The 27864-nt window shown below is 39.8% G+C and overlaps 1 protein-coding gene across 1 annotated transcript; it reads left to right on the top strand.

Annotated features, from left to right (window-relative positions):
• The first annotated feature begins 1051 nt into the window (after nucleotides 1–1051).
• LOC308087513 (uncharacterized protein) lies at nucleotides 1052–27864 on the top strand. Its single transcript, XM_080431435.1, has 6 exons — nucleotides 1052–1191; nucleotides 16656–16751; nucleotides 18791–19090; nucleotides 24022–24345; nucleotides 25639–25819; nucleotides 26262–27864. The coding sequence occupies exons 2-6, from the start codon at nucleotides 16664–16666 to the stop codon at nucleotides 26284–26286; spliced, it is 918 nt and encodes a 305-aa protein (XP_080287561.1). The 5' UTR covers nucleotides 1052–1191; nucleotides 16656–16663; the 3' UTR covers nucleotides 26287–27864.

The following is a 27864-nucleotide window of genomic DNA, read 5'->3' as shown; positions in this document are numbered from 1 at the left end:
CGCGGGTTGGGGCGGGGCGGGTCATGAAAAAACCCGACCCGCACATCACTACTGAGTTCCCTTTCCACTGCCCTGCGAGTGCTCCAACAGTAGTGAAAATAAACAAAACCATTTCGCTACCTAAACAAAGGCTGTTTTGTGTTGTTGAAAGTCTGTTCTCGGAGGTGGGAAGCCTCTCAGCACCCCACCTTCTCTGTATAATACACTTTTTGGACAGCAAAGAAAATGTTTTACCGGAAGGAAAAAATGTTTTTGGTTGCTCCACAGTGCCCTCTACAGATCTGGTCAATGGAATTTTTCTATTGACCAGATTTTTTCTTCCGGTAAAAAATGTTCTTTGCTGTCCAAAAAGTGTATTATACAGAGAAGGTGGGGTGCTGAGAGGCTTCCCACCTCCGAGAACAGACTTTCAACAACACAAAACAGCCTTTGTTTAGGTAGCGAAATGGTTTTGTTTATTTTCACTACTGTTCGCAGACAGTGGAATTCCTTGTACAAGCGCAGAGCCCAGGGTCTTCCAGGGCTACCTCGGTCCCAGCCTGCATCCCAAGAGGCAGCAGACGGACTTAACTTTTTACTTTATTAAACTGTTTAAGGTGTTTGTTTTTTTAAGTTTGATTGCAATTACTGTAAAGTTTCTTTTACCTCTTTTACCTTTAGCTCAAATCTCTAAAATAATTAAACTGTTTAAGGTGTTTTTTTTATTGCAAGTTTGATTGCAATTACTGTAAAGTTTCCTTTACCTTCCTTATAAATTATAATGGCCCTCTATATAAATTATAATGGCCCTCTATAACTAAAATGAAACAAAAATAGCACCTTTCATGACATGAATGTCGGTGCCATTAATTAATTAGGCCTATAGGCTACTTTGTTGATATGGTGCTGAAATGTTGAAACATGCTGAAAAGTGAGTAGTGTGTCATAAAAAGTCCTTCTAAAATCGTACCGCTGTACTATTGGCAAACTGTAAATAAAGCCGGTCGCGGCGGCGGTGGGGGGGGGGGTAGGGGGGCGGGGCTGGTCTAGGTCAAGTTCAGCCCCCATGGTCGCGCACAAAAGTCGGCGTCCCTGCTTGACACGATCTGAAATCTGTCATTCTGTCTACATCAGACCTGTGGACGTGAACAGATCAGTCACTGGATTAAAACGTTTTGGCTCAACTTTCCTTTTTTACAACGTGAAAACTGAGTAAGTTACACTTTAGATCGTAGTGGAGAACTGTGTGTGTGTATGTATGTGTGTGTGTGTGTGTGTGTGTGTGTGTGTGTGTGTGTGTGTGTGTGTGTGTGTGTGAGAGAGAGATGTTGTGTGAATGTATTGTTGTAAATATGGTAATGTATTAGAACGTAAAATGTATGTTGAACAGCTCAGTTTAGGATAAAGGCTTAACATGATATTAACACTTGGTTTATCTAAAGAAGGAATGTGATATTAACTGATTTAAATGACTGTTGAGGAGCGTTTGTAACAGGAAGTGGCTTTGTGGTTCTGCGTACTGTAACTCTCTACAGAGGTTGTCTTTTCCTCAGAGACAGTACAGAGTACAGTGACACTTTAAGACTTAAAAAAACTTTTAACCCCTAAAATAAGACCATTACTGCAGCGCAAGTAATCAACAAACTATACTATAAAACATTGGCCAAATTGTCAAATAATATGAGAAAAAGCAAACATTGTGAATAGCAGATCTATAAGCTTGTAGATCTACTATTTTCACAATGTTTATCTGAGTCAAACTAAATGTAACGCCTCAACTCCTACAATTCCAAGTGCTTCTCAGTGTGGGGGTCCCCAGTTAAAATATGATTATTTTGGGGGGTCCCCAGTTAAAATATGATTATTTTGGGGGGTCCTCAGTTAAAATATGATTATTTTGGGGGGTCCTCAGTTCAAATATGATTATTTTGGGGGGTCCCCAGTTAAAATATGATTATTTTGGGGGGTCCCCAGTTAAAATATGATTATTTTAGGGGGGTCCTCAGTTCAAATATGATTATTTTGGGGGGTCCTCAGTTCAAATATGATTATTTTGGGGGGTCCTCAGTTCAAATATGATTATTTTGGGGGGTCCTCAGTTCAAATATGATTATTTTGGGTGGTCCTCAGTTCAAATATGATTTATTATTCACTAAATGAATAAAGTAGGCAGGTGTCAGTGGAGTGGGATGTTCTGAAGACATTTTCGTATTTTTTTTCTGCAACATACTTCTGGACCTGTTCATATACTAACCTCTATAACCTTTGAGATAGAACATAGAATAGAAACAGGGTAGTAGTTGTCGGGGTCTAATTTACTTATTTTTTTATACAGAGAGGTTACTCTCACTAGTTTAACTCTTGCTGGACATGCCCCTGGCTGATAGAGATGTTTATTATGTGGGTGATGATTGGAGCAACAGAGGCTGAGGCTCTGAGGAATTTGGTGGAGATATTATTGTTTTGTTGTAGGAAGCTCAGTTTTTAAACACCTCGTCTGTTTAAAATCATCTTTGTGTACACCTAGGTTTTAATGTAATGCATGGATGTACTCTACTACACCATAAAGCCCAGAGTGTAAGGGCACTATGTTAACCAGTGTTGAGGTTGTGGTTGTAATGAAGATGTTTAAGCGATTAACCACATCCAGCTGATCTGTAATGAGTGTGCCATCAATTAATGTTGATGTTTACTTTGTAGATCTGGGTTTCTGTTTCTTACTGTAGCCCACCTGTTTAAATACCTCCCAGAGCTCTCTCTGCTTTATGTTTTCCTCAATGCTGTCATCCAGTAAATGTCTTCTGTCAGTTTTAATGTGTGTGTGTGTGTGTGTGTGTGTGTGTGTGTGTGTGTGTGTGTGTGTGTGTGTGTGTGTGTGTGTGTGTGTGTGTGTGTGTGTGTGTGTGTGTGTGTGTGTGTGTGAGCTCTAACCTCGCGTTAAAACAAATACGTTTTTTATGGAGTTTATCTACGTCTAAAAAGTGTATTTTAGACGTGAGGTCGGGCTCAGAGTGGTCCCAGTTCAAATATCATTATTTTGGGGGGTCCCAGTTCAAATATCATTATTTTGGGGGGGTCCCCAGTTCAAATAGGATTATTTTGGGGGGTCCCCAGTTCAAATATGATTATTTTGGGGGGGCCCCAGTTCAAATATGATTATTTTGGGGGGTCCCCAGTTCAAATATGATTATTTTGGGGGGGCCCCAGTTCAAATATGATTATTTTGGGGGGGCCCCAGTTCAAATATGATTATTTTGGGGGGTCTATCCTGATAATGACTAAATGCTTAAGAAGATTCATTATGCATCGGTTCTCACGGCTAGTTTCCCCAGGGAATCCCCAGGTAAATTATTGATAATTGGGAACCAAATGGACCCTTACGGGTCTGTAACTCTGAGAGTGTACACATGGACCCAAATGGACCCTTACGGGTCTGTAACTCTGAGAGTGTACACATGGAACCAAATGGACCCTTACGGGTCTGTAACTCTGAGAGTGTACACATGGAACCAAATGGACCCTTACGGGTCTGTAACTCTGAGAGTGTACAAATAGAACCAAATGGACCCTTACAGGTCTGTAACTCTGAGAGTGTACAAATAGAACCAAATGGACCCTTACAGGTCTGTAACTCTGAGAGTGTACAAATAGAACCACATGGACCCTTACAGGTCTGTAACTCTGAGAGTGTACACATGGAACCTCATGGACTAGGGATGCACCGATGTGACATTTTGGCCCATATCGATATCCAATATAATATATTGCTGTTATGGCCGATAACCGATATAACCGATGTCAATATGATCGATTAAAAAAACAGTTTTATCCATTCTGAAAAACACGTGTAAACACTGAATTTGAAAAAGCAATGTTTATTCCAAAAACGTTTTGATAATCCCATTTCCTTTTACATGTTTTACTTTTTTTTGTTCTCAATGTTTCACATTTGTTTTCCAGCCCTACTCACTATCCAAGGAATAATCTGACCCTAACAGAAGGAAAGGCATGGCATGGCAATACAGTATAGAACACATGAATCTGTCCCCAACAGAAAAGACAGTCATTAACAATAGAGTTTCAGAAACAGTGCAGTAGTGTCTATAGAACAGGGCAGGTGGAGGCTCCATGCTTATCAAAGTCATTGGCACAAAGTTAAAGAGCAATGTTGTTGTCGATCATACTGCCAAATTAGAAATACAGCCACTTGATCAGCACCACACACACACACACACACACACACACACACACACACACACACACACACACACACACACTGTGACGGCCCGAAATGGTCCGCGAGCCGACCGTCAATCACCCCTTCGTCACCCCCCGTTGTCATTAAGTGTCCCGGTGCTGGCACCTGCGGTGCGAGAGAGTGAGCGTGGAGGACGAGGAAGTCAGACCCTCGTTCCCTCAGTGTTTGTACCGTGTGATTTAGACCGTTAACAGTGTTCGTAGCCCGCCGTGAAGTGGACGTTGATCCCACGAAAGAAGGAGCCACACACCCCGCCAACGGATCCTGAACAACTGTGCGATTCCCCGCATTCTGGCCGTTCCTGCTAAACGAACAACAAAGTGTTTGTTGTGACTGACCGTCACTGACACGCAGGGAACCGTTCCAGATCACCTCCGCTGCCTGCCTTACTGGTATTTCCCTTATTATTTGAGCTCATAGGCCTACTTTTGTTTTGGGGAGAGCGAACTTTATTTTGATTTATTTGTTTATTGTTTGGGGGAACCTAAACAAGGAGCCGATATACTCGGTGAAGAGGACTTACTATAACGTGCGTTGCGTTGCGTCTTGCGTGCTGCGTGCGTATTAAGGACCGGGCACGGACTATTAAAGCCCGTGGTACGTGACTTTATCTATCAAAGAACTTGGTTTATGATGGCCTTGTGTTGTGCGATGTTGTGAACTGATGGTAATGCATTGAATTGTGTTTTGCGTTAAAAACGAGGGGTTACATACGTAACCTGGGTTTTGTGAATTTGTGAATTATATTTTGTTTCTTTTTTGCTTCTCTTTGAAACTGTTGATCAACACACACACACACACACACACACACACACACACACACACACACACACACACACACACCATGTGAAACCCGACACCTACCCCCTGCCCCACACACGCACACACACATTTTAACCATTTATTTATGTCCACATAAAGGATAATACATACAGGGACACAAATATTATAGGTGCAGTAAGGTTACATTCACAAAATCATGGCATATGTTTTCATGATACAATAGGCATGTCACTCAGTACTCTACGGGTATAAGTAACAGTGTCTCCGCCATATATGGCGACTGCCAATTATAGCAGAGACAGCACAATACTTTGCCAGCCTTTTTGCCTCCTTTTTGGGCATCCTAAGTTGTTGAAGCCCTCTAACAACTAGTCTGTGGGTATGTCCCAGGCTGCCGAATATAAAAACAAATAGTCTGCACCTATAACCTAGCTCTGAGATGGTCTGTAGGAGTGGTTGGTATTTAATGACCTTGGTCATAAAGGCCTCCTCTAGGCTAAGGTCAAAGGTGAAGGCTATCTCTAACACAGACACTTCCCTGGACTCTTCATTCACCACAACAACATCTGGTGTATTAGCTGTCAAATATGTAAAGATGTCTGTGTTATCACAGAGATGGAACATGGATGAAATGACACGGGAATGTTTGTACATTCTCACTGTAGATGCATGATATTTTGATATGTCCTTCGCTATGAGCTCCACTATTCTATGGTGACGTGCTACTGTATGTACATCCCTTTGTATGCATAACAGCCATTCAAGATGTGTGACAGTGTTTCAGTGATCTGTTCTGTGGTGTGGTGCATGCAATGAGGAACCTGATTGCTGGGGAACCAGATGGAGAGGTTGAGTCTGGTGGGAAGAACTTGTAGTCTGGCTTTAACTGTGAATGTGGTGATGTCCTCATTGAGTGAAGTGTTCTTAAGAAATGAGTGTGAAATAGAGTGATCAGCATAGGGAAGACATGCAAGTTTCCCTTGGAGTTTTAGTCCAGTCCAGTGTTGTTGTTGTTGGTCGCAGCACAATTTACGGTACACTAATTTGACATAATAAGCCGTTATTACAAATAATGTGTTTCTTATTAGCAATAATGTTTTTTTATTAGAAAGAAACAAACGTTGTTATACCCTTATTTTCCACTATTATCCCTTAATTATGTTCTAATTAGAAATTGAATGAAACGTAACAAAGACCTAACAAAGCCTAATAAGACCTAACAAAGCCTAATAAGAACCCTGCAACTACTAACTACACGATGTGATGTTAGGCTACTATTAGTCTACTGTAAGGGTTTCGTTAGAACAAATGTGTTCTTTATTAGGCCTTTATTTAATGTTATTTCCACTTACTTCAAGTTACTTTACATATAATTACAACAGAACTGTACCGTAAATTGTACATCAGCCATTCCGGGCTAACTTCTCTGACACATTATATTATTCCTACCTTTTTTGCTTAATAAAAATGATTATGTTTGTAACCCCTGGGTAATTTCCCCAGCGTTAATATGTATATATATTTCAAAACCTTAGTAGTAGGCAGGCAATTTAATAAGTCAACAGGTCTTTAGAAGCTAGTACCACTTTAAGAGATCAGTTTAACTTGTAGCTCCTGTAGGGGCTATCTAACTTGTTGACTGATTGGTCTTCATGACGGTCCATCACTTTTCCAAGCATATGATTGGTTGGGGGGCGGGACGAGCTGGGATGTGTGTGTGCTTAGCCAATTTTAGACGGAGAGGTTTTAGTGTGTCTGAAGGACTCACATAGTGTATTTAAACGGGATCATTACGTGACAATCGTACCACTTAGTGCATAAGTGATGAATGAGTTTACTCATCTGTATTGATAGTGTTTAATATTTATCCTGTTTGGAGTCAAGACGAGTCCTGGTTTAACGTTACTGTAGTAAGCAGGCGTCTCGAGTTACACTGTTGTTAGCCTCTCATGCTAGCTGAGCTAACCTCCAGTGTGAGAAGCAACACCGGGATCGTTTTGGAATATAAAGACTTTCGGACACTTGTTTTATATATTTTATTCAACGTTTGTCAGAGAAATGTATTATTGTTAATTGTCAAGGTTTGTTTTAGTGTCCTTACATTTTTTTCTCCTAAAGTGCTTGGAGTGGCAAAGCTTAAAAGAAATGTGTCCATAATACTGGATTTCATTGTCAAAATGGCTTATTTCGCAGTGAGTGAAAATAAAATAATAAGCTGCAGCAATTGTTTCAATTTATTAAGCTTTCCGAGTTGATATGACCTAACCAGCCACTAGGGTGTGTTTAGGCTATTTTGTCTTCACCTAGCCAAATGTATTGAGAAAGTAGCCTAAGTTAATGTGCCTCATCCTACTATATAATTGGAGTAACCTCTGTCTGTCCGTCCGTCTTGGTGTCCGTCTTGGGTTGACCGGGTATGGGCTAGTGTTTTATAATATGTAATAGTGAGCAGTATAGCAGTCATGTGCAATGGGCTTCCATAACATTTCTGGAGCAGGTAAGTTATTTGGAAGTAGGCCTACAGTTTGTCAGAAATTAGACTAATAATCAGCGAATATTGATATATAACGAGCATGCATTCTCCTTTCATGACGTTAGCATGGACTGGCTGGTACAATTTACGGTACAGTTCTGTAGTAATGAGAGTTAATTTGTTTCTAATAAGTACATATTATGTGTTAAGAAGCAATAAGGTATGTGTCCTGATGTTGGCACAGAATAGCTGATGTACAATTTACGGTACAGTTCTGTAGTAATGAGAGGTAATTTGTTCCTAATAACAACAAAATATTTTTTATTAAGCAAAAAGGTAGGAATAATATAATGTGTCATGAAGTTAGACCGGAATGGCTGATGTACAATTTACGGTACAGTTCTGTTGTAATTATATGTAAAGTAACTTGAAGTAAGTGGAAATAACATTAAATAAAGGCCTAATAAAGAACACATTTGTTCTAACGAAACCCTTACAGTAGACTGATGGTAGCCTAACATCACATCATGTCGTTAGTAGTTGCGGGGTTGTAATGTGACGGTCAAGTAAGTGGAAATAATTAGGCATTATAAAGAACTTTTATTTCTTATTAGGCTTCGTTAGGTCTTATTGGGCTTTGTTAGTTCTTATTAGGGTTTGTTAGCCTCTAGGAATCTGTCGAATAGCGGAGAACACCATTTCTAATAACGCCTTTTGTTACGTTTCATTCAATTTCTAATTAGAACATAATTAAGGGATAATAGTGGAAAATAAGGGTATAACAACGTTTGTTTCTTTCTAATAACAAAACATTATTGCTAATAAGAAACACATTATTTGTAATAAAGGCTTATTATGTGAAATTAGTGTACCGTAAATTGTGCTGCGACCTTGTTGATGTTGCTGTAGATCCATAAGGACTCGTCTGGCACCTGTAGTTGTTAGCAGGTGACTGTGACCAGCAAAGGTGACTGTTGCCCTGACCTGGATGAGGGGGTCAGTTGTAATGTCCTCTGAGACCCTCACAGTCCCAGAGTCAGACCACACCCACTCCAAGGACACTCCAGTGCGGGTACAGAGGTCGTTCAGATCTGGCCAATCTGACCACACCCCAAAACCAGCGGAACGGGTGTCAAGTTTCCCTCTGGGTTTCCTCCTAAATCAGAGAAAGTGTGGCTCTGACTCCCTGTCCAGTGGGACCATACGCCTCCTTATGTCCAGAAACAGGGAGGATCGAGCCAGCTCCCGAACATCCTTGTCGTCGTTGTTCAGCATTTTGGGGAGGTGGGAAATCCTCATGCTGGTGTGAATCCATTCCACGTTTGGCCCCCCCAGCCCTCCCTCCCACTGTGGATGATAGATGATGTCACGGGTGCTGTGTGAGTTGAGTCCAAACCATTTTCGCACCAGGCTCACTGTTTAGTTATTCATCTCACACAGTACTTTCTGTTGGATGTGGACATTGGAGAACAGGTGTTGGATCTTAGAGAGCGCCCCCTGTCTGACAGCTTCCAACATAGTCAGAGGCAGACAGTGGACATCTGTCAATCAGGTCCAGCCGAGATGTCAAATCAGACAGGATGTTGTTGACCTGCTCCTTCCATTCTCCTGCGATGTTGATTTTATGTCCAAGGTAGTTGTATGTCTCATGGAGAGCGTATACACACAGGGGTTCAGATGCTATGGTGAACACTGGGGGTGTGTCAGTTAGCACCGGTTCCCTACACTCCTCCTCTCATACAAGACAGCACATTTTGTATTCTTAACCTCTAGGCCTGACCATTCTAAAAAAAGGTCTGTCCTGGAGAGCATGTTCTTTATTGTGCTCTCTTCCCTAGAGGCTAATAAAATATCATCCGTGTAGCCCTGTACCGGGTTGGGGGAGATTACACCATGGGGAGCACACTGACACATCCACTTTATCCACTGATTGGTGGCAATTATAAAATTAACTGTGCTTCATGGACAGCCAGTTTTAATGCCTATCTGTAGAGCTGTTGGCTGGGTTTGCTCTTTTCCACAGATTACTTGTATAAAGGAGCCCTTGTACACATTTTTCACAATATCAATAAATATCTGGGGCAGCTGTATTTCCTCCAGTGATTTAATCATGACAAAAATGAAATAAAATAAAAAAATAAATAAATTGAAATGTCACATTTGTCTTCACTACTATTCTAATACAACTCCAAAAAATACAAAAACTCCAAAAACACAATAAACAAAATGAATAATTGTAATTCACCTTCTTCACAGTTCACTCTGTGACACAACCAAAGGATATTCAATACTTCACATTAATCAAGATGACCCTTATTTAGTCTCTACCTAATCCAACGGATCCAAAAGCTAGAGTCCTGAAATAAAGTTCCAAAATTGAGTCAAAAATAATCCTTCAAAAGTTTCCACAAAAATAGAGTGCAAAAATAGTCCGAAAAATGAACGCACACTTCAACCGTAGTTTAACGGTAGAATAGAATCTTATCTTAGTCCAGAACGTGTGTATGCACAGTAGCAATTATCCACTTAGTGAGAGCTCGACTGAATCACTACTGTCAAGTTCAGCAGAACATATGTATCATGGAAAACAAACGAAATACCAGTCTGCTGGGATGAGCAGGGGTAGATGAGATGAGTCACAAGGAGAGTGTAGTCTGGTTGGCAGGGAAATACTTCTGTTCAATTCCCAAACTAAATCCTCACGACAGCTGTCTGCCTGTCAATCACGGTCACACTCGCCTGACGTGAAGACCTCACTGTCTAGAACTCTTCCCTGGTCCACAACGAACTCCATTCACCTCCTCACATGACCAATGTCTCTGTCTCAGACGCAATAACGTTCTGAATATTATCCCCGAAACTTCTTCCGACTGGAATCTTACTTCAACACGCGATACAGCCGCACCGCTTCCAATAGTTACACAAACAGTCTCTTGCTGTCTCTCCGACGGGATACGAGCCCGCTCCAATAAATGCACGTTCGGCGGTATTATTTAATCACCCGTGCTCGTCAGTAAAGCGCATCTCAGTCTGTCATCATTATGCAGCTTAACCTCTCGTTTTTAGGTATCTTACTGTAACACATTAACAGCTTACTGCCACCCAGATCAAACGTGGATTCCCTCGCTTTCTTTTCTCTCTTCCTCTTCCTCCCTTTCTCCTCCTGCATACGCCTCTTCCTCTTTCTTCTCGCAATCTGACAGGTCAGTCTGACATAACACTGCCCCCGTAGGACAATGCAAGTCTTCAAAATAAAAGCTTGTAAGAATACTTGTATACCTTACACAGACATTAAAGATTGATGTTAAAATCTGACATGACTGTGTGGTTTTAAGGGTCTTGTATGTCACCCCATCTATAACACCGTCTTTACTGTTAGAGAGGTCATGTAAAACAGCCTGTACCTCTACATCTATAACACTGTCTTTACTGTTAGAGAGGTCATGTAAAACAGCCTGTACCTCTACATCTATAACACTGTCTTTACTGTTAGAGAGGTCATGTAAAACAGCCTGTACCTCTGCATCTATAACACTGTCTTTACTGTTAGAGAGGTCATGTAAAACAGCCTGTACCTCTGCATCTATAACACTGTCTTTACTGTTAGAGAGGTCATGTAAAACAGCCTGTACCTCTACATCTATAACACTGTCTTTACTGTTAGAGAGGTCATGTAAAACAGCCTGTACCTCTACATCTATAACACCGTCTTTACTGTTAGAGAGGTCATGTAAAACAGCCTGTACCTCTGCATCTATAACACTGTCTTTACTGTTAGAGAGGTCATGTAAAACAGCCTGTACCTCTACATCTATAACACCGTCTTTACTGTTAGAGAGGTCATGTAAAACAGCCTCTACCTCTACATCTATAACACCGTCTTTAATGTTAGAGAGGTCATGTAAAACAGCCTCTACCTCTACATCTATAACACCGTCTTTACTGTTAGAGAGGTCATGTAAAACAGCCTGTACCTCTACATCTATAACACCGTCTTTACTGTTAGAGAGGTCATGTAAAACAGCCTGTACCTCTACATCTATAACACTGTCTTTACTGTTAGAGAGGTCATGTAAAACAGCCTGTACCTCTGCATCTATAACCGTCTTTACTGTTAGAGAGGTCATGTAAAACAGCCTGTACCTCTACATCTATAACACCGTCTTTACTGTTAGAGAGGTCATGTAAAACAGCCTGTACCTCTACATCTATAACACCGTCTTTACTGTTAGAGAGGTCATGTAAAACAGCCTGTACCTCTACATCTATAACACCGTCTTTACTGTTAGAGAGGTCATGTAAAACAGCCTGTACCTCTGCATCTATAACACCGTCTTTACTGTTAGAGAGGTCATGTAAAACAGCCTGTACCTCTGCATCTATAACACCGTCTTTACTGTTAGAGAGGTCATGTAAAACAGCCTCTACCTCTACATCTATAACACCGTCTTTACTGTTAGAGAGGTCATGTAAAACAGCCTGTACCTCTACATCTATAACACCGTCTTTACTGTTAGAGAGGTCATGTAAAACAGCCTGTACCTCTACATCTATAACACTGTCTTTACTGTTAGAGAGGTCATGTAAAACAGCCTGTACCTCTACATCTATAACACTGTCTTTACTGTTAGAGAGGTCATGTAAAACAGCCTGTACCTCTGCATCTATAACACTGTCTTTACTGTTAGAGAGGTCATGTAAAACAGCCTGTACCTCTGCATCTATAACACTGTCTTTACTGTTAGAGAGGTCATGTAAAACAGCCTGTACCTCTGCATCTATAACACTGTCTTTACTGTTAGAGAGGTCATGTAAAACAGCCTGTACCTCTGCATCTATAACACCGTCTTTACTGTTAGAGAGGTCATGTAAAACAGCCTCTACCTCTACATCTATAACACCGTCTTTACTGTTAGAGAGGTCATGTAAAACAGCCTCTACCTCTACATCTATAACACCGTCTTTACTGTTAGAGAGGTCATGTAAAACAGCCTGTACCTCTACATCTATAACACTGTCTTTACTGTTAGAGAGGTCATGTAAAACAGCCTGTACCTCTACATCTATAACACCGTCTTTACTGTTAGAGAGGTCATGTAAAACAGCCTGTACCTCTACATCTATAACACCGTCTTTACTGTTAGAGAGGTCATGTAAAACAGCCTGTACCTCTACATCTATAACACCGTCTTTACTGTTAGAGAGGTCATGTAAAACAGCCTCTACCTCTACATCTATAACACTGTCTTTACTGTTAGAGAGGTCATGTAAAACAGCCTCTACCTCTACATCTATAACACGGTCATGTAAAACAGCCTGTACCTCTGCATCTATAACACTGTCTTTACTGTTAGAGAGGTCATGTAAAACAGCCTGTACCTCTACATCTATAACACCGTCTTTACTGTTAGAGAGGTCATGTAAAACAGCCTGTACCTCTACATCTATAACACCGTCTTTACTGTTAGAGAGGTCATGTAAAACAGCCTCTACCTCTACATCTATAACACTGTCTTTACTGTTAGAGAGGTCATGTAAAACAGCCTCTACCTCTACATCTATAACACGGTCATGTAAAACAGCCTGTACCTCTGCATCTATAACACTGTCTTTACTGTTAGAGAGGTCATGTAAAACAGCCTGTACCTCTACATCTATAACACTGTCTTTACTGTTAGAGAGGTCATGTAAAACAGCCTGTACCTCTACATCTATAACACCGTCTTTACTGTTAGAGAGGTCATGTAAAACAGCCTGTACCTCTACATCTATAACACTGTCTTTACTGTTAGAGAGGTCATGTAAAACAGCCTGTACCTCTACATCTATAACACTGTCTTTACTGTTAGAGAGGTCATGTAAAACAGCCTGTACCTCTGCATCTATAACACCGTCTTTACTGTTAGAGAGGTCATGTAAAACAGCCTGTACCTCTGCATCTATAACACTGTCTTTACTGTTAGAGAGGTCATGTAAAACAGCCTGTACCTCTCCATCTATAACACCGTCTTTACTGTTAGAGAGGTCATGTAAAACAGCCTGTACCTCTGCATCTATAACACTGTCTTTACTGTTAGAGAGGTCATGTAAAACAGCCTGTACCTCTGCATCTATAACACCGTCTTTACTGTTAGAGAGGTCATGTAAAACAGCCTGTACCTCTCCATCTATAACACCGTCTTTACTGTTAGAGAGGTCATGTAAAACAGCCTGTACCTCTACATCTATAACACTGTCTTTACTGTTAGAGAGGTCATGTAAAACAGCCTGTACCTCTACATCTATAACACTGTCTTTACTGTTAGAGAGGTCATGTAAAACAGCCTGTACCTCTACATCTATAACACTGTCTTTACTGTTAGAGAGGTCATGTAAAACAGCCTGTACCTGTTCAACTGTAAAGTGCTCTGTGTGAGGGAGGAATGTAGGTTCAGGTGGTGGCACATCCCTGTGCCAAGGTGAGGGGGGGGAGATCACCATTATGCCCGTGATCTTTACATTTATTGTCATAAAAAGACTGTATGACTGCAATGTCACACATTTGAAATATTTATTCATGTCCACATTATAAGAAGTACAGGATGTACAAAGGACATAAACAATGCCAGTGCAGTCAGATGAAGGGAAAACAGCCAGTTACAAAGTGCATGTAAAGCAGAGCATTGTTACATACAAAACAAAAGATGGCATACCTGTCGAACACAGCGGACAACAATCATGGGTAAAGAAGGCAACGCCTCCTCCAAATTGAGCGGCTTCCTATAATAGCTGATATTGAGCATTACCTTGCTAATTGTTTAGCCCTCCTTTTGGAGAGGCCGGCCATTTGCAGGCCCCTCACAACCAACTTGTGCACGTGTCCTAGACTACCAAAGATAAAAACCAAAAGTTTACATGTAGCCTAGCTGAGAGATGGTCTGCTCTAGCTGATGATATTTTAGCACTTTGGTTTGGAAGGCTTCCTCTAAGCTGTAATCAAAAGTACAGCCGACCTCGAGAATTAACACCTCCCTATGGTTTTCATTAACAACAATGACATCAGGGGTGTTAGCTGAAATGTTAGAGAACACAGAATCATCGTTACACAGGTTAAACATGCTCGGCTTCACAGTAGAATGCTTATACAGCATGATGGAGGACCTGAAAATAGAAGTGATATCTTTAGATATCAAATCCATTATTTTGTCATGCCTACTTATGTAGAGTCCCCTGTATACATGGCACCCATTTAAGATGTGGGACATGGTTTCAGCTATTTGTTCATGACCATGATGTATACAGTGAGGAGCATGGTTGCCTGGAAACCAGATGGAGAGGTTAAGTTTAGATGGTAAAACCTGCAACCTCGCTTTCAGAGTAAAGACAACAATGCATTCGTCTAAAGCAACATTTTTGAACACAGAGGTGAGACATGAATGGTCCACAGCGGGGAGACATGCAGTCTTCCCTTGCAGTCTCAGCTCAGTCCAATGCTGCCGCTGCCTGTGATGTTGTGCCCATAAGAGGCGGCCTCGGGCATTAGTCAGTGGGAGTTGGTGTTCTGTTCCACACACAGTCATAGATGCTCTGACAGAGATACTGGGGTCAGATATAAATTCCTCCGAGACAGCCATCGCCTCGGAGTTAGACCCTACCCACTTCAAGGTACACACACACACACACACACACACAAACACACACACACACACACACACACACACACACACTACTCCTGCAGCAGCGAGACACAGAAGCAATCATCGGTTGTTCACGTCGGGGCCATTTTAATATCAGACCGATTCATTAAAAAACATCTATCATCGGCCGATGTCGATGTGTTTGCCGATATATCGCACATCCCTAAAAATAATATATTGAAACATCTAAATGTAAACACAAAAGGCTAGAGGTGGAGGGAGATGATAGCTGTGATGCTATGATGATTGTTAACTCAAAGACGAGTGAATCATTGTGCAGCTTTTCCACAGCACTCTTCACAGACAGTGCAGACAGTTTGAGTTCATACCTGGAGTCTAGAGAAGTCTTTCTCTGCTGTACTGAGGGATTGTGTATTGATTCTGTTATAAAGGGTGAAACTGCGCTCACTTTCCATAGATGCATCATTCAAAAGACGATGTGATTGTTTTGGTACAGCCTTGCTAGGCTGGCACATGTTGGATATTGTATCCACATTTAAATACTACCTACGTCGATGGGAAACTGTTAAGTAAAGCCAGTAATGCAAAACATGTGTTGTGTTTCTCAAGTTTTGTTGCACCGACCGACAGCATTCTTTCTGTCTGTTTACTGTGCTGTGTCACTTTTGAGAAATCCAAACAAACCACTTCAATATGATGGACGATTGGACGTTGTTTAACATTTTGTCAACAATCTCCTCACCTTTGGAGGACAGAATGAGTTCACTTTGACACTTGTTTCATGTCCATGGATCTGTTCAACTCTCTCTCCACTGGTAGTTCAATGTAAACGCTGCTGAGTCTTGGATCTCATGCCTGATTTATGACGTATGACTGTCACACGCAGAACATAACAGATCTCCAAGACTATGACGTGTTGCATCCGCGCCACGTTGTAGGCTTGTAGATCAGGCTTGTAGATCAGGCTTCAGTAGGAAATAAGCATGTACTTTGACATGCAAGACCAAAACAGACTGGTAGCGTTTATTAACTCATTCAGTGCCAAGTAAATAAAAAAAAGAATTGCCCATAGTGCCAGCGATAGTAATTGTTCCACCTCTGCACTGACATTCTTCAAAGTGATACCTTGTGGTCACAGATACCATGTGACCTTTATTTAAACCAGACGTCTGACATTTCACATTTTACAAGTGAGATGTCAGGCAGGACCAAAGCTGTGCAACAGACAAACCTACCATGTAATTATCATACTATTACTCTGTCTGTCTGTCTGTAAACATATAAATTATGTTCCACCATAACATAAGGTAATGTTGTTTTTAAGGATAGTTAATTAGATACAGTAACATTTTCATAATGCATTATTCGTTTATCTCAGTGATGAGGTCACTACATCCAAGCTGTGCAATTATCTGGAAATAATCTTCTTTTGGCCAATCAGAATTGAGTATTTTCCATGATCATCTTATTGATATACATGGGACTAAACGTCTTTCTTTCTTTCTTTCTTTCTTATTGTTTCTAGTTGTGAACATGGTGATCTCACATGTGATCTACTCTCAGAGACATTCATCACGTCTCCTTCTGCTGTTAGTTCTGTATCATCTCTGCATCACTGGAGGTAAATCCTTACACTGTAACTAACCTACTGTTCATGTTCATGTTCATGTTCACACACACACACACACACAAGAACTAAAGTACAGTAGTCTAGTCTAGTGACTGTCTGCCCAGATGCATGGAAGGCCCCTAACAGTGAATAATCTATAGTAAACACTGTGAAATGAATCAATAGTGATAACTGCAGGGCTCATCACTCACCTTTTATCACAAACTGTTTTTAGTTCATCAAAATTCACAACAAAACAAATAGTTTGTAGTTTGGTGCAGAAAACTGAACGGCTTTGAACATTGTATATGTATTAAATGATAATGTCTGCCTTCTGGCCTGTCAGAGATAAACATAAACATAAACATAAACAAAGATAGAGATAAAGAAAGGCAGAGAGATTTCTACATGTGATTTGCTGCTAACATTACACATACACTACTTACATTGTCTAATATTGCCCCCTTGTGTTTAAAAGATGTAACATCTACTTTGTCACATTGGACTTCATCAGACAATTAATACAAATAGCTAAATCGTTGACCTAATATTATTATTATTATTATTATTATTATTATTATTATTATTATTATTATTATTATTATTATTATTATTATTATTATTATTATTATTATTTAATAAATGAATCATTAAATTAATCATTAATCATCATCTTGAAACGAACCTCACGGGTCCGGGTCCGTCTTAAAAAAAAAGAGAAAGAAAAAAAAGTCTTGTCCACTTGGATCTAGAAACACATTCCACGGTCCTTTAGGGTTAGGGTCATTTTGGACCCATGAAGAGCTCTAGTGGTGTATAATATAATATATAATATATAATAGGCTATGTATTATATTCATTTTTTATTCTCACTTCCTTCTGCCTTCCTTATTAAATATTTTTTTATTGAAATGCAAAGTTTAATGGAGTTAAAATGGAATTTCCCTAAATAGAAAGTCAGAAAAATGCTTTAAAATGTACAATCTGGTCTTTATCCAGAACTACAATTGTCATTTAAAAACACATTAAAGTTCTTATAGTTAGTTATAGTTTAAGTTAGTTCATTAAATTCAGAGGAGGTCTATTCTTCTTTAGAGCTACACCAAAACTGACAGTGAACCTCATGACATCATAGTCTGGCCACGCCCACCACTAAAGTCCCCCAACTTTTGCCCCAATGATGGAGCCTCTGCTGCATGTTTAAATATTGCAGTATGTTTGAGAGGGCCATGTGTTATTGTGTGTTTACATATTACAGTATGTTTGTGCTATTGTGTGTTTACATATTACAGTATGTTTGAAAGGGCCATGTGTTATTGTGTGTTTACATATTACAGTATGTTTGAGAGGGCCATGTGTTATTGTGTGTTTACATATTACAGTATGTTTGTGTTATTGTGTGTTTACATATTACAGTATGTTTGTCTTATTGTGTGTTTACATATTACAGTATGTTTGTGTTATTGTGTGTTTAAATATTACAGTATGTTTGTGTTATTGTGTGTTTACATATTACAGTATGTTTGTCTTATTGTGTGTTTACATATTACAGTATGTTTGTCTTATTGTGTGTTTACATATTACAGTATGTTTGTGTTATTGTGTGTTTACATATTACAGTATGTTTGTCTTATTGTGTGTTTACATATTACAGTATGTTTGTCTTATTGTGTGTTTACATATTACAGTATGTTTGTGTTATTGTGTGTTTAAATATTACAGTATGTTTGTGTTATTGTGTGTTTACATATTACAGTATGTTTGTGTTATTGTGTGTTTACATATTACAGTATGTTTGTGTTATTGTGTGTTTAAATATTACAGTATGTTTGTGTTATTGTGTGTTTAAATATTACAGTATGTTTGTGTTATTGTGTGTTTAAATATTACAGTATGTTTGTGAGGGGTTCCATGTGTTTTTGTGTGTAAAAGACTAAATATGCCAAAAACATGCAAGACAATAACATTTAATGTCATGTTCACTGAAATAGGTTGTTCTTTTGGGTCATTTATCTATGTTTTAACTGTTAAACTTTATTTTCTTCACACAGACCAACAATATGTGAAACACATTCCACTGGGAGGAATCCTTGATTTGCTTCCAGATACTACTTCTGTTAATGAAACCATCACTGGAATCCTTTGGAAACATGGCCTCAATAAGGTTGCAGAATGGGATCAGGTCTTTGGTCCTGATGTGGATTACTACGGGACATTTAAACACTGCACTACATTGAATAAAGGCACTGGAGAGTTGGTCATCAACAATGTGACCATAAGAGACGGTGGAATATATTCTGTGGAGATAAACGGCCGACGGCAGAGCAAGACTCATTACATTAAAGTGATCAGTAAGTATGCTTTGTGTACTGTGAACAATTAATGTTATAGTTATGTGTTGCACTTTTATCATAATATCCACATTTTTCAATACACATATCTAGTCTACAGCCAGTCTATAGACTAACTTTGTTCACCCCCGTCCCAGAACGGTCCCACAATACACATTTAACCCAAAATGAATGTAATCCGTCCCCAAAATGTTGTTCGATTCATTGATTGATTATATCAGGCAAAAATGTAAACATCACAATTACCTTTATAATACTTTGTCTAAAAGGTCCGTCCAAAAAAGTCCTTGCGGTCTTGTTTCCATTGAGGTCCTTGGTATTCATTTCATAGACATATATATAGTAGCAACCAAACAGTTCAAATATCAACATGAAAATAACACTATGTTTACAAACAAAACAAAAAAGCATAATTAAACAAATATATATATGTACAAAAATGGGGGGGGTCAACGGGAAAAATGTAATAATACACTTTTGTATTATTACATTTTCCCTATTATTATTATTATTATTAATGATAATTATCATTATCGAACAAAATTAGCCTGGTAAACCATCCCGGTCATGTTAATTCACATTATTAGTCCGGGAGCCTGGTCCACCTCTCAGGATGTTTTCTGCTACCTTTTTCCCACAATTATTTCCTGTTAGTCCATACCTTGGGCCACCACTAGTTGATAGGGAACACCCCCAACTCTGGGCTGTTTTGGTCTCGGGACCCCAAAACCCCTTTTTTGGAGTACGTTTTTGGCAAAATTATGTAAATGCTAATATTAAGATACTACAAGGGCATAAATAGCTATGACATTTGGTATGGAGTATCCTGAAACATCGGGGGGAGTTACAAAATAAGATTCAGGGCCTCATTATATTTGAAAATATCACCCTTTTAAAAAAAATGCTGTCCGCTTGACAAATTCTCATCAAAGTTGACTATTTCCCAGCACTTTATGGTGGTTATTGAACCGGTAACCTTCCGATTTCTACGCATTCGCTCTACCTTTTGGCCCCCTTTGGGTTAATGTCGAAGTGTCCTTGAGCAAGACACGCTTTAGCTAAAATAATGTCAAAAAACAAAAAAACGTCTGATACATTCAGTTGTGTGGAAGAAAACCTGGACTGGATCCACGGATCTTCAAGTAGTACAATCAACAGCAGCATGAGATTGCTGTGAAATCGGCCTTATGGTGGCGCTATAACAGGCCGATTTGTGTTTTTACCTATAAATGGACCGATCCGCGTGAAACTCCTTAGAGGCCAAGGAAAAACCTGGCCTGCATTTTGCACATTGGCCTTTTATAGCGCCACCAAACATAATGCAAATCGGTAAACATGATCTCTATAGTCATGTGATCAACACGGATCTGTCCGATTCTTCATATTCCATCCTGATTGGCTAAGATTGCCATCCAAAGTTTGCAGGAGTGGCCCGTTCTGAACAAAATGCCTCAAATCATCAACACAGCATGCGATTGCCGTTAAACTTTGCACGCACATTCCCACTAGGCCGAGGAACACATGCCACCCTTTTCACATTGTCCTGTTATAGTGCCATCAGGAGGCAGATTTTTGCTAAATAGTAGAGCGGATAGTAGGAACAATCGTTCACTTTGTGATACAAGCGTGAAAATTGGCATGAACATTCCTTTAGGTCAACTCTTTGACTTTTTTAATCGAGCCACTCAAAAATCCAAGATGGCGGCCATTTTTCAAGATGGCCGATACCTTAGTGGGCAGTTAAGTGATATGATGGTTTATTTGGTGATACAAGCATGAAAATTGGCATGAGCAGTCTCTGTGGGTCACTTGACAATAGGCCACCCACAGCTACTTGAAATTTCAAGATGGCGGCCATTTTTCAAGATGGCCAACACTTTAGTGGAGCATTTAAGTTATATAATGGTTCATTTGGTGATACAAGCATGAAAATTGGCATGAGCAGTCTCTGTGGGTCACTTGACAATAAGCCACCCACAGCTACTTGAAATGTCAAGATGGCGGCCATTTTTCAAGATGGCCACCACCTTAGTGGACTAGTTAAGCTTAAGAAATCATTTAGTTGGTGATACAAGCATGAAAATTGCCATGAGCCGTCTCAAAAGGTCATTTGACAATCTTTAAATGATACCTTTTCTCATAGAAATGTATTGGGTTCCTCAAAAAGCTCTGTCAAGAGAGGTTGTTTGACTGTGTTTTGTCTGACTCCTCGCCCACGACCTGTCCAGTTTGGTAAGACCTGTCAGGAGTTGCCTCCCACCGGCATAGCTCTCAGGGTTCACTGAGGTAGGCCTAAACAAGCTCCCTTACCACGACAAGGTAACAGTCACAAGGGAGGATATATATATATATATATATATATATATATATATATATATATATATGTATATATATATATATTGTTTTTTTTAAACTAACAGCCATTACATGTGTCAAATAAATACTAAGGGGTGGGGAAACAAAAAATAAGATGAATAAATTATCACAGTTGTGGTGCTGATAAGCACAGTTGTGGTGCTGAACGGACAGTGCTCCAAAATTATGAGTAATGGCTAATACTGAATGGCAATAGCCACGGAACCATGACAAACGATACTAAGGAACTAAACTGAAAATGTGCTTCACTGTTAGATATGGCAGTGGAAGGCAGTGGAAGCAATGTTACAAAGTAACAACTGAAAATTACACAGTAATAGACTAGATAAAAAGTAAAACATGATGCGTCGATGTGACGAGGGGAAGCCGAGCCATAGGCCTCCACTTGAAAACACAGAGGACAACAGGGAATAACTCTGGCAAAATAAACATGCAAATAGGTTCTAGCAGGGGCAACTACATAGGCATGTGAAACTGAGTCCATATCTGAAGCAGTTACACCTTCCAGTACATGCCTTGGAGCACCCACATTTGGTCAACTCCCAACAACTCTCCGCAATAGGTGGAAGTGGAGTCCAGAAGACTTTCCACTTCTCGTCCTGTTCCACCCATCCCCAGTCAGATGGGCTCGGCATTTGTGGATGTCGCTTCAATGCCTGTCCCCACACGTATCCAGCCTCATAAGAAGCATGTTTGGCATGCTCTTTGAGTGCTGCTTGAGTTGGTGGGATCAAGTCATATTGTCTTTGCTTTCTGGCAAAGAGATCAAGCCTGGCCTCGTTCACAGTTGTGACATCGCTGGACCGGTCATACATTAGATCTTCTTGGCCTCTTGACATGGATATCTTTGGTATCTTCAGTGTCTTCAGCAGATGTAGATGCTCTCTTTTGGGTCCTTTCCAGCTCTGTGTTGTTGAACCTAAGTTTACAGCTTGAATTATATTTTGCTCTGTTTCTTGTCGATGTGCTTTCTATGCCATCACCTTCATCTAGTCGGGTTGGACTAAGTAAGATAGGCAGAGCATTGATCTTATGAAATAATGGAACATTTCTTGCAATGGTATCATAACCAGTACGATCGTGCTCTCTGTTGAATAAACTCGGCTGAATGAGTTTTTCCTTGGTGACCTGCTGACAAATTAAACATCTGTCCCAGTTAGTTTTCACAACTGTTATGATGGCTTCTGCCATGTCTGCAGCATAGGCAGAGGCCGAGGGTTTATCCTTTTACCACCTTTTACCAAGCACTTTGATGTATGGGATACAACTAAGTTCGTGCCTTAACCCTACACTTAGTTCGATCGTTCATCCAATGCCATTTAAATCCTGAGCGATCTGTACACCATCCGGTTAACTAAAACCCCATTAACCTTGGCTCGGCTCTCCCGTGCTGGCACAACCTGTCAATTCAGGTGCGGCTATCTAACTGTTTTGGGGTAAATTAGACAGCATTTGGGATACCAACTTTCAATTAGCTGACATTGAACCCCAGTGATATATCACCAGTGTGCCCTGGTAGTGCAGATATTCACTCTTATCTAATCTATCTATGATCAACAAATCAACACAACTATATTGTGATGTGTTAAAAGTTGTTCTTTAGCATAATAATAATAATCGTCCTTAATGAAAAAAAAACATACATTTCTATGAGAAAATGTATCTTTTGAGGATCCAGGGGGTGGCCATCTTGAAAATAGAAATGTAAAGTGGCTGGGAGTGTTTTCTTGTCAAGCAACCCTTAGAGACTGCTCATGCCAAATGTAATGCTTGTATCACCAAATAAACCATTATATAACTTAATTGCTCCACTAAAGTGTTGGCCATCTTGAAAAATGGCCGCCATCTTGAAATTTCAAGTAGCTGTGGGTGGCCTATTGTCAAGTGACCCACAGAGACTGATCATGCCAATGTTCATGCTTGTATCACCAAATAAACCATTATATAACTTAATTGCTCCACTAAAGTGTTGGCCATCTTGAAAAATGGCCGCCATCTTCAAATTTCAAGTAGCTGTGGGTGGCCTATTGTCAAGTGACCCACAGAGACTGCTCATGCCAATTTTCATGCTTGTATCACCAAATAAACCATCATATCACTTAACTGCCCACTAAGATGTCGGCCATCTTGAAAAATGGCCGCCATCTTTGATTTTCAAGTGGCTCGATTAAAAAAATCGATAAATGACCTCTAAAGATGATCTGTACCAAGTTTCACGCTTGTATCACCAAGTGAACGATTCTCCCAAAATATTGCTTTTAGCCGCTGCACTAAAACAAACTTTTTTTATATTACTCCTACAGATTTAGTCCAAACATCACGCACATCGGTACACAGTATCTCTATAGTCTCTATCTGTCCGATTTTTCATATTATATCCTGATTAAGTGTATTAAACGTGATGAATCGCTCAGCTCACGCAGTAGAATAATTACTGTATTTTGGTTCTTTGGTTCTTGTCTAACCTGTACATCTGCTGTGTTTCATATTGCTGCTGTGACACCAGTATGTCCCTCTAGGATCAATACATATTTTTCTTTTTCTTTTCTTATCAGGACATATTCTGGTGAAAGCAGTTGGAGAGGATGTTGTTCTACCATGTGAGGTTGATCCTACCACTGATCCCACCATCGACCTCACTGACCTGACCATAAAGTGGACCAGACCAGATGATCAATATGTCTACTACCAGAGGAACGGGGGGGAACTTGTTGAGGCTAAAGGTCCTTCCTACGTGAGAAGAACTTCTCTCTTCCAGGATGAAGTGAAGAAAGGCAACGTGTCCCTGAAACTGACCAGAGTGAAACCATCTGATGAAGGAATCTACATCTGCAACCTTCCTGAATTCAACAAGGAATCCACTGTTCATCTCACTGTTGGTAAGACAATTGTTCTGAGAAAGTATAATTGTGTAAAAAGAAGTGTTGCTGTGATAAATGCAATGCATTATCTGCTATATTTTAGCATTTAAATGAAAGTTTAAGAGGTTAAGTGTGTCTTTGTTTTTTATAAATATGGAACCAATGAAAAGTATCAATAAGAGCTTGTGACTAAATATAACTATATTAAATGCATTGGAACACAGATTATTATATGAATAATAATTAATAATAACTATATTAAATGCATTGGAACACAGATTCTTTTTCTCTTTAAAAAGTACGAGTTTTGGACTTACAAGGTCAAACCCAGACTCCCAGTGATAGTGGATGGGGAGTCCAATGATTATCGAAGTGCGCCACTGAGGCCAGTATGTATGTATATACATGTTGTCGTCGTCGTCCTCGCATCAAAGCCCCGCCTCGCAGCCCCGCCCCGCGCCTAAAAACAAGCGCCCCCCTTCCAATTTCCCTGGAATGCCAATTTACCTGTGACATATACATTTTTTATACAAGGTTTCTACCTGACAACGATATACTGATAAAGTAGCTCTGTTGTTACTGAGGGTTATACTAATAATATATAAATAATCTAATAATATTATATGATATACTGATAGAGTAGCTCTGTTGTTACTGAGGGTTATACTAATAATATATAAATAATCTAATAATATTATATGATATACTGATAGAGTAGCTCTGTTGTTACTGAGGGTTATACTAATAATATATAAATAATCTAATAATATTATATGATATACTGATAGTGTAGCTCTGTTGTTACTGAGGGTTATATTAATAATATATAAATATAATATAATAATATTATATGATATACTGATAGCTGTGTTGTTACTGAGGAGTCAACAGCATACATACATAAATGAGTCATTTAACAAATCTTGATGAATTGAATACACAGATATTCAAAACAATTGAAAAAATGGTGACCAAGTTTTTAGTGTTACAAAAACAGCACAAAAGATTATTATAAAAGATTAACGTTATTGACACCTGCAAAAATATGTCTGTTGTTGATCAATACATGTTATTTGGTAGATGTTCTCCTCTAAATGGTGAAACTATTGTTGGTGAAAAGTTTTAAACATGTATTTTTATTCAGGAATGAACGTATGTACTTGTGTATCATGTTGAGTGGTAAATCACTGATCTATAAAAGATATTGATTATTGAGTTGTAACAATAGTTGTAAGGAGTCAATCTGAACGGAATCTACTTCCTATTTCACTCTCTCTCTCTCTCTTTCCTCCTCTTCTTCTTTTATTCTAGTCTTTCTAGAGTCTTCTTCAGTTGAACCTTTACCCTGGTGGGGATGGATTATCATCAACATCATCATCATCATCATCACCATCATCATCATCATCAGTGTCCTGTTTTATAAGAGACGAAGCATCCTCCTTTACATAAGGTTCCACCTGATGAATACAATTCCACCTGATGATAAGAACAGGTACAGAATGTTTCATGTTTTATTTCATATCAACTCATCTCACTGTTATTTACAATCAATCTTTCATCACATTATAATAAAAGGTTGAATTATTCTACACTTTAACCCATTAAGACCTGAGGCTGATTCTACAAATGTCTTCTAAATCCTAACTGTTTCCTGAAAAACGTATGTTTCTATATTAGTGGTTCTCACACTTGTCAAGGTCCGCGGACCCCCATCTGAAAATATGTTGATCCAGGGACCCCCTGAAGCAAAGATTTGATTTAAAAATGTTCAAAGATATATATTCAAAAATGTTACGAAATAGTGTTCAAAGTGGTTAAAATCTAACGACATCTAACGAAAATAACTAAATCTAATGACACAGATACTTTTAATGTGTTAATACAATCTTTCTGTCCCCCCCCCCTCACCACCATCCCCTCTATCATCTGTCCAGATCTAACCCCAATGAGATGATCTGAAGTCTGAAGTTGATGAAACTCTTCACCTGAAGTCCTGTCTTCCTGCTGCACTGCTCTCTGTCTGCTACAATGCTATTAGATTACTCATTAGTGTGGTTGCCCGAACAGGGCAACCACACAATCTTCCGACTTTATTCTTCTTAATCTTTATTCTAGATAAACTTTATTTTGGCACGCTATTTCTCCCACAGTTTATTTTTCCCACACTCGTGCCATATGTCAAATTGACCGGCTTCACCGGACACCGACTGCTTGTACTTTGCTTAGAGATTAGTTACATACTTTAATTGATATTGATTTATTAGTGCATACAATGTACCCATCCACTTTAATGGGAAAATGAAAAAACTCCCATTCAAGTATTCTTTTCTCGGAAACCGTAAGGGCTAGAGTTACAGGACTTTGAGGGAAGGTTCATAGTTTATTGCCAAATTATTAAAACAATAATTACACAAGTCAGCCACATGGTGGCGCTATAACAGCCCACTTTACCTTTTGGTCTATAACTTTTGAACCGTAGGTCGTAGAATCAAAAGATCTTTTTCCCTGGATTCTCGGAACACATGATCTCTGCACCCTAGCGATAAACATATCCAGACGGCATTTTGATAGTCCTTACCGTTCGTCCGTAATAGGCTTCCAAAGTTAGTGGGAGGGGCCCGTTTTACAAAGAATGCCAAAGATCACGAACGAAACGTACGAAAATTTCGAGGGTGGTTTACTCAACGAATCCTCAAAGCATTTCCACTTTGATCCATAGGAGGCGCCACAAATGCGCAAAATGTAACCGTTTGATGCAAAAACATGATTTTTGGGGGGATCAGTTCTCTCCAAAAGAAAAGCAAGTGATCTCAGGAGTGACATGACGATGTCATTGGCCCGCTACATTCGTGGGAGGGGCCTGTTTCTTTAGTGGGAGGGGCCTATTTCCTCAAATCAAAACAGCACGTGTCACGAACGCGGGATCCGATCGGCACCGAATTCGAATCGCACGTCCTCAAAAGGTGGCGCTATACAGTGTTGTAGTGCTAATTTTGGAAGTGGGGGATATGTTTTTTACATCACCAAGATCGCATGGGTCTGCTCTCCGATTTAATACAAAGATCTAAGCTGTGTGAGCCTGCAAAACACACACACACACACACACACACACACACACACACACACACACACACACACACACACACACACACACACAGTCAATGTTCTCTCCCCATCACAGTGAAATAACACGGATTACAAGTCCGTAAATACACAATATTTTCGAGCTGCGTTCGCTTCCAGCGTTCGCGTGTCTTACTTGTGTATATGTTACAGGTAAATTGGCATTCCAGGTAAATTGGAAAAGAAGCGCTTGTTTTCACCGCCCCCCAGGCAATTCTGTAGAACCAACGCTAGAGGGCAATGCAAGCCAGACATGAGTCCCACACCACACACGCACGCATGCACGCACACACGCATGTGCGCGCGCACACACACACACACACACACACACACACACACACACACACACACACACACACACACACACACACACACACACACACACACACACACACACACACACACCCACGAACA

This window comes from Gymnoscopelus braueri (assembly GCF_963280865.1).
Source record: "Gymnoscopelus braueri genome assembly, chromosome: 6".
Lineage (NCBI taxonomy): Eukaryota > Metazoa > Chordata > Actinopteri > Myctophiformes > Myctophidae > Gymnoscopelus > Gymnoscopelus braueri.
The sequence above is the reverse complement of the archived record's forward strand: the minus strand, read 5'-3'. Positions and strand labels throughout refer to the sequence as shown.

Coding starts and splice junctions, on each gene's coding strand:
- LOC308087513 (XM_080431435.1), top strand. CDS start 16,664: ATGGTGATCTCACATGTGATCTACTCTCAGAGACATTCATCACGTCTC. Junction 19,091..24,021: donor TCATTACATTAAAGTGATCA/GTAAGTATGCTT, acceptor TTTTCTTATCAG/GACATATTCTGGTGAAAGCA. Junction 24,346..25,638: donor CACTGTTCATCTCACTGTTG/GTAAGACAATTG, acceptor CTTTTATTCTAG/TCTTTCTAGAGTCTTCTTCA.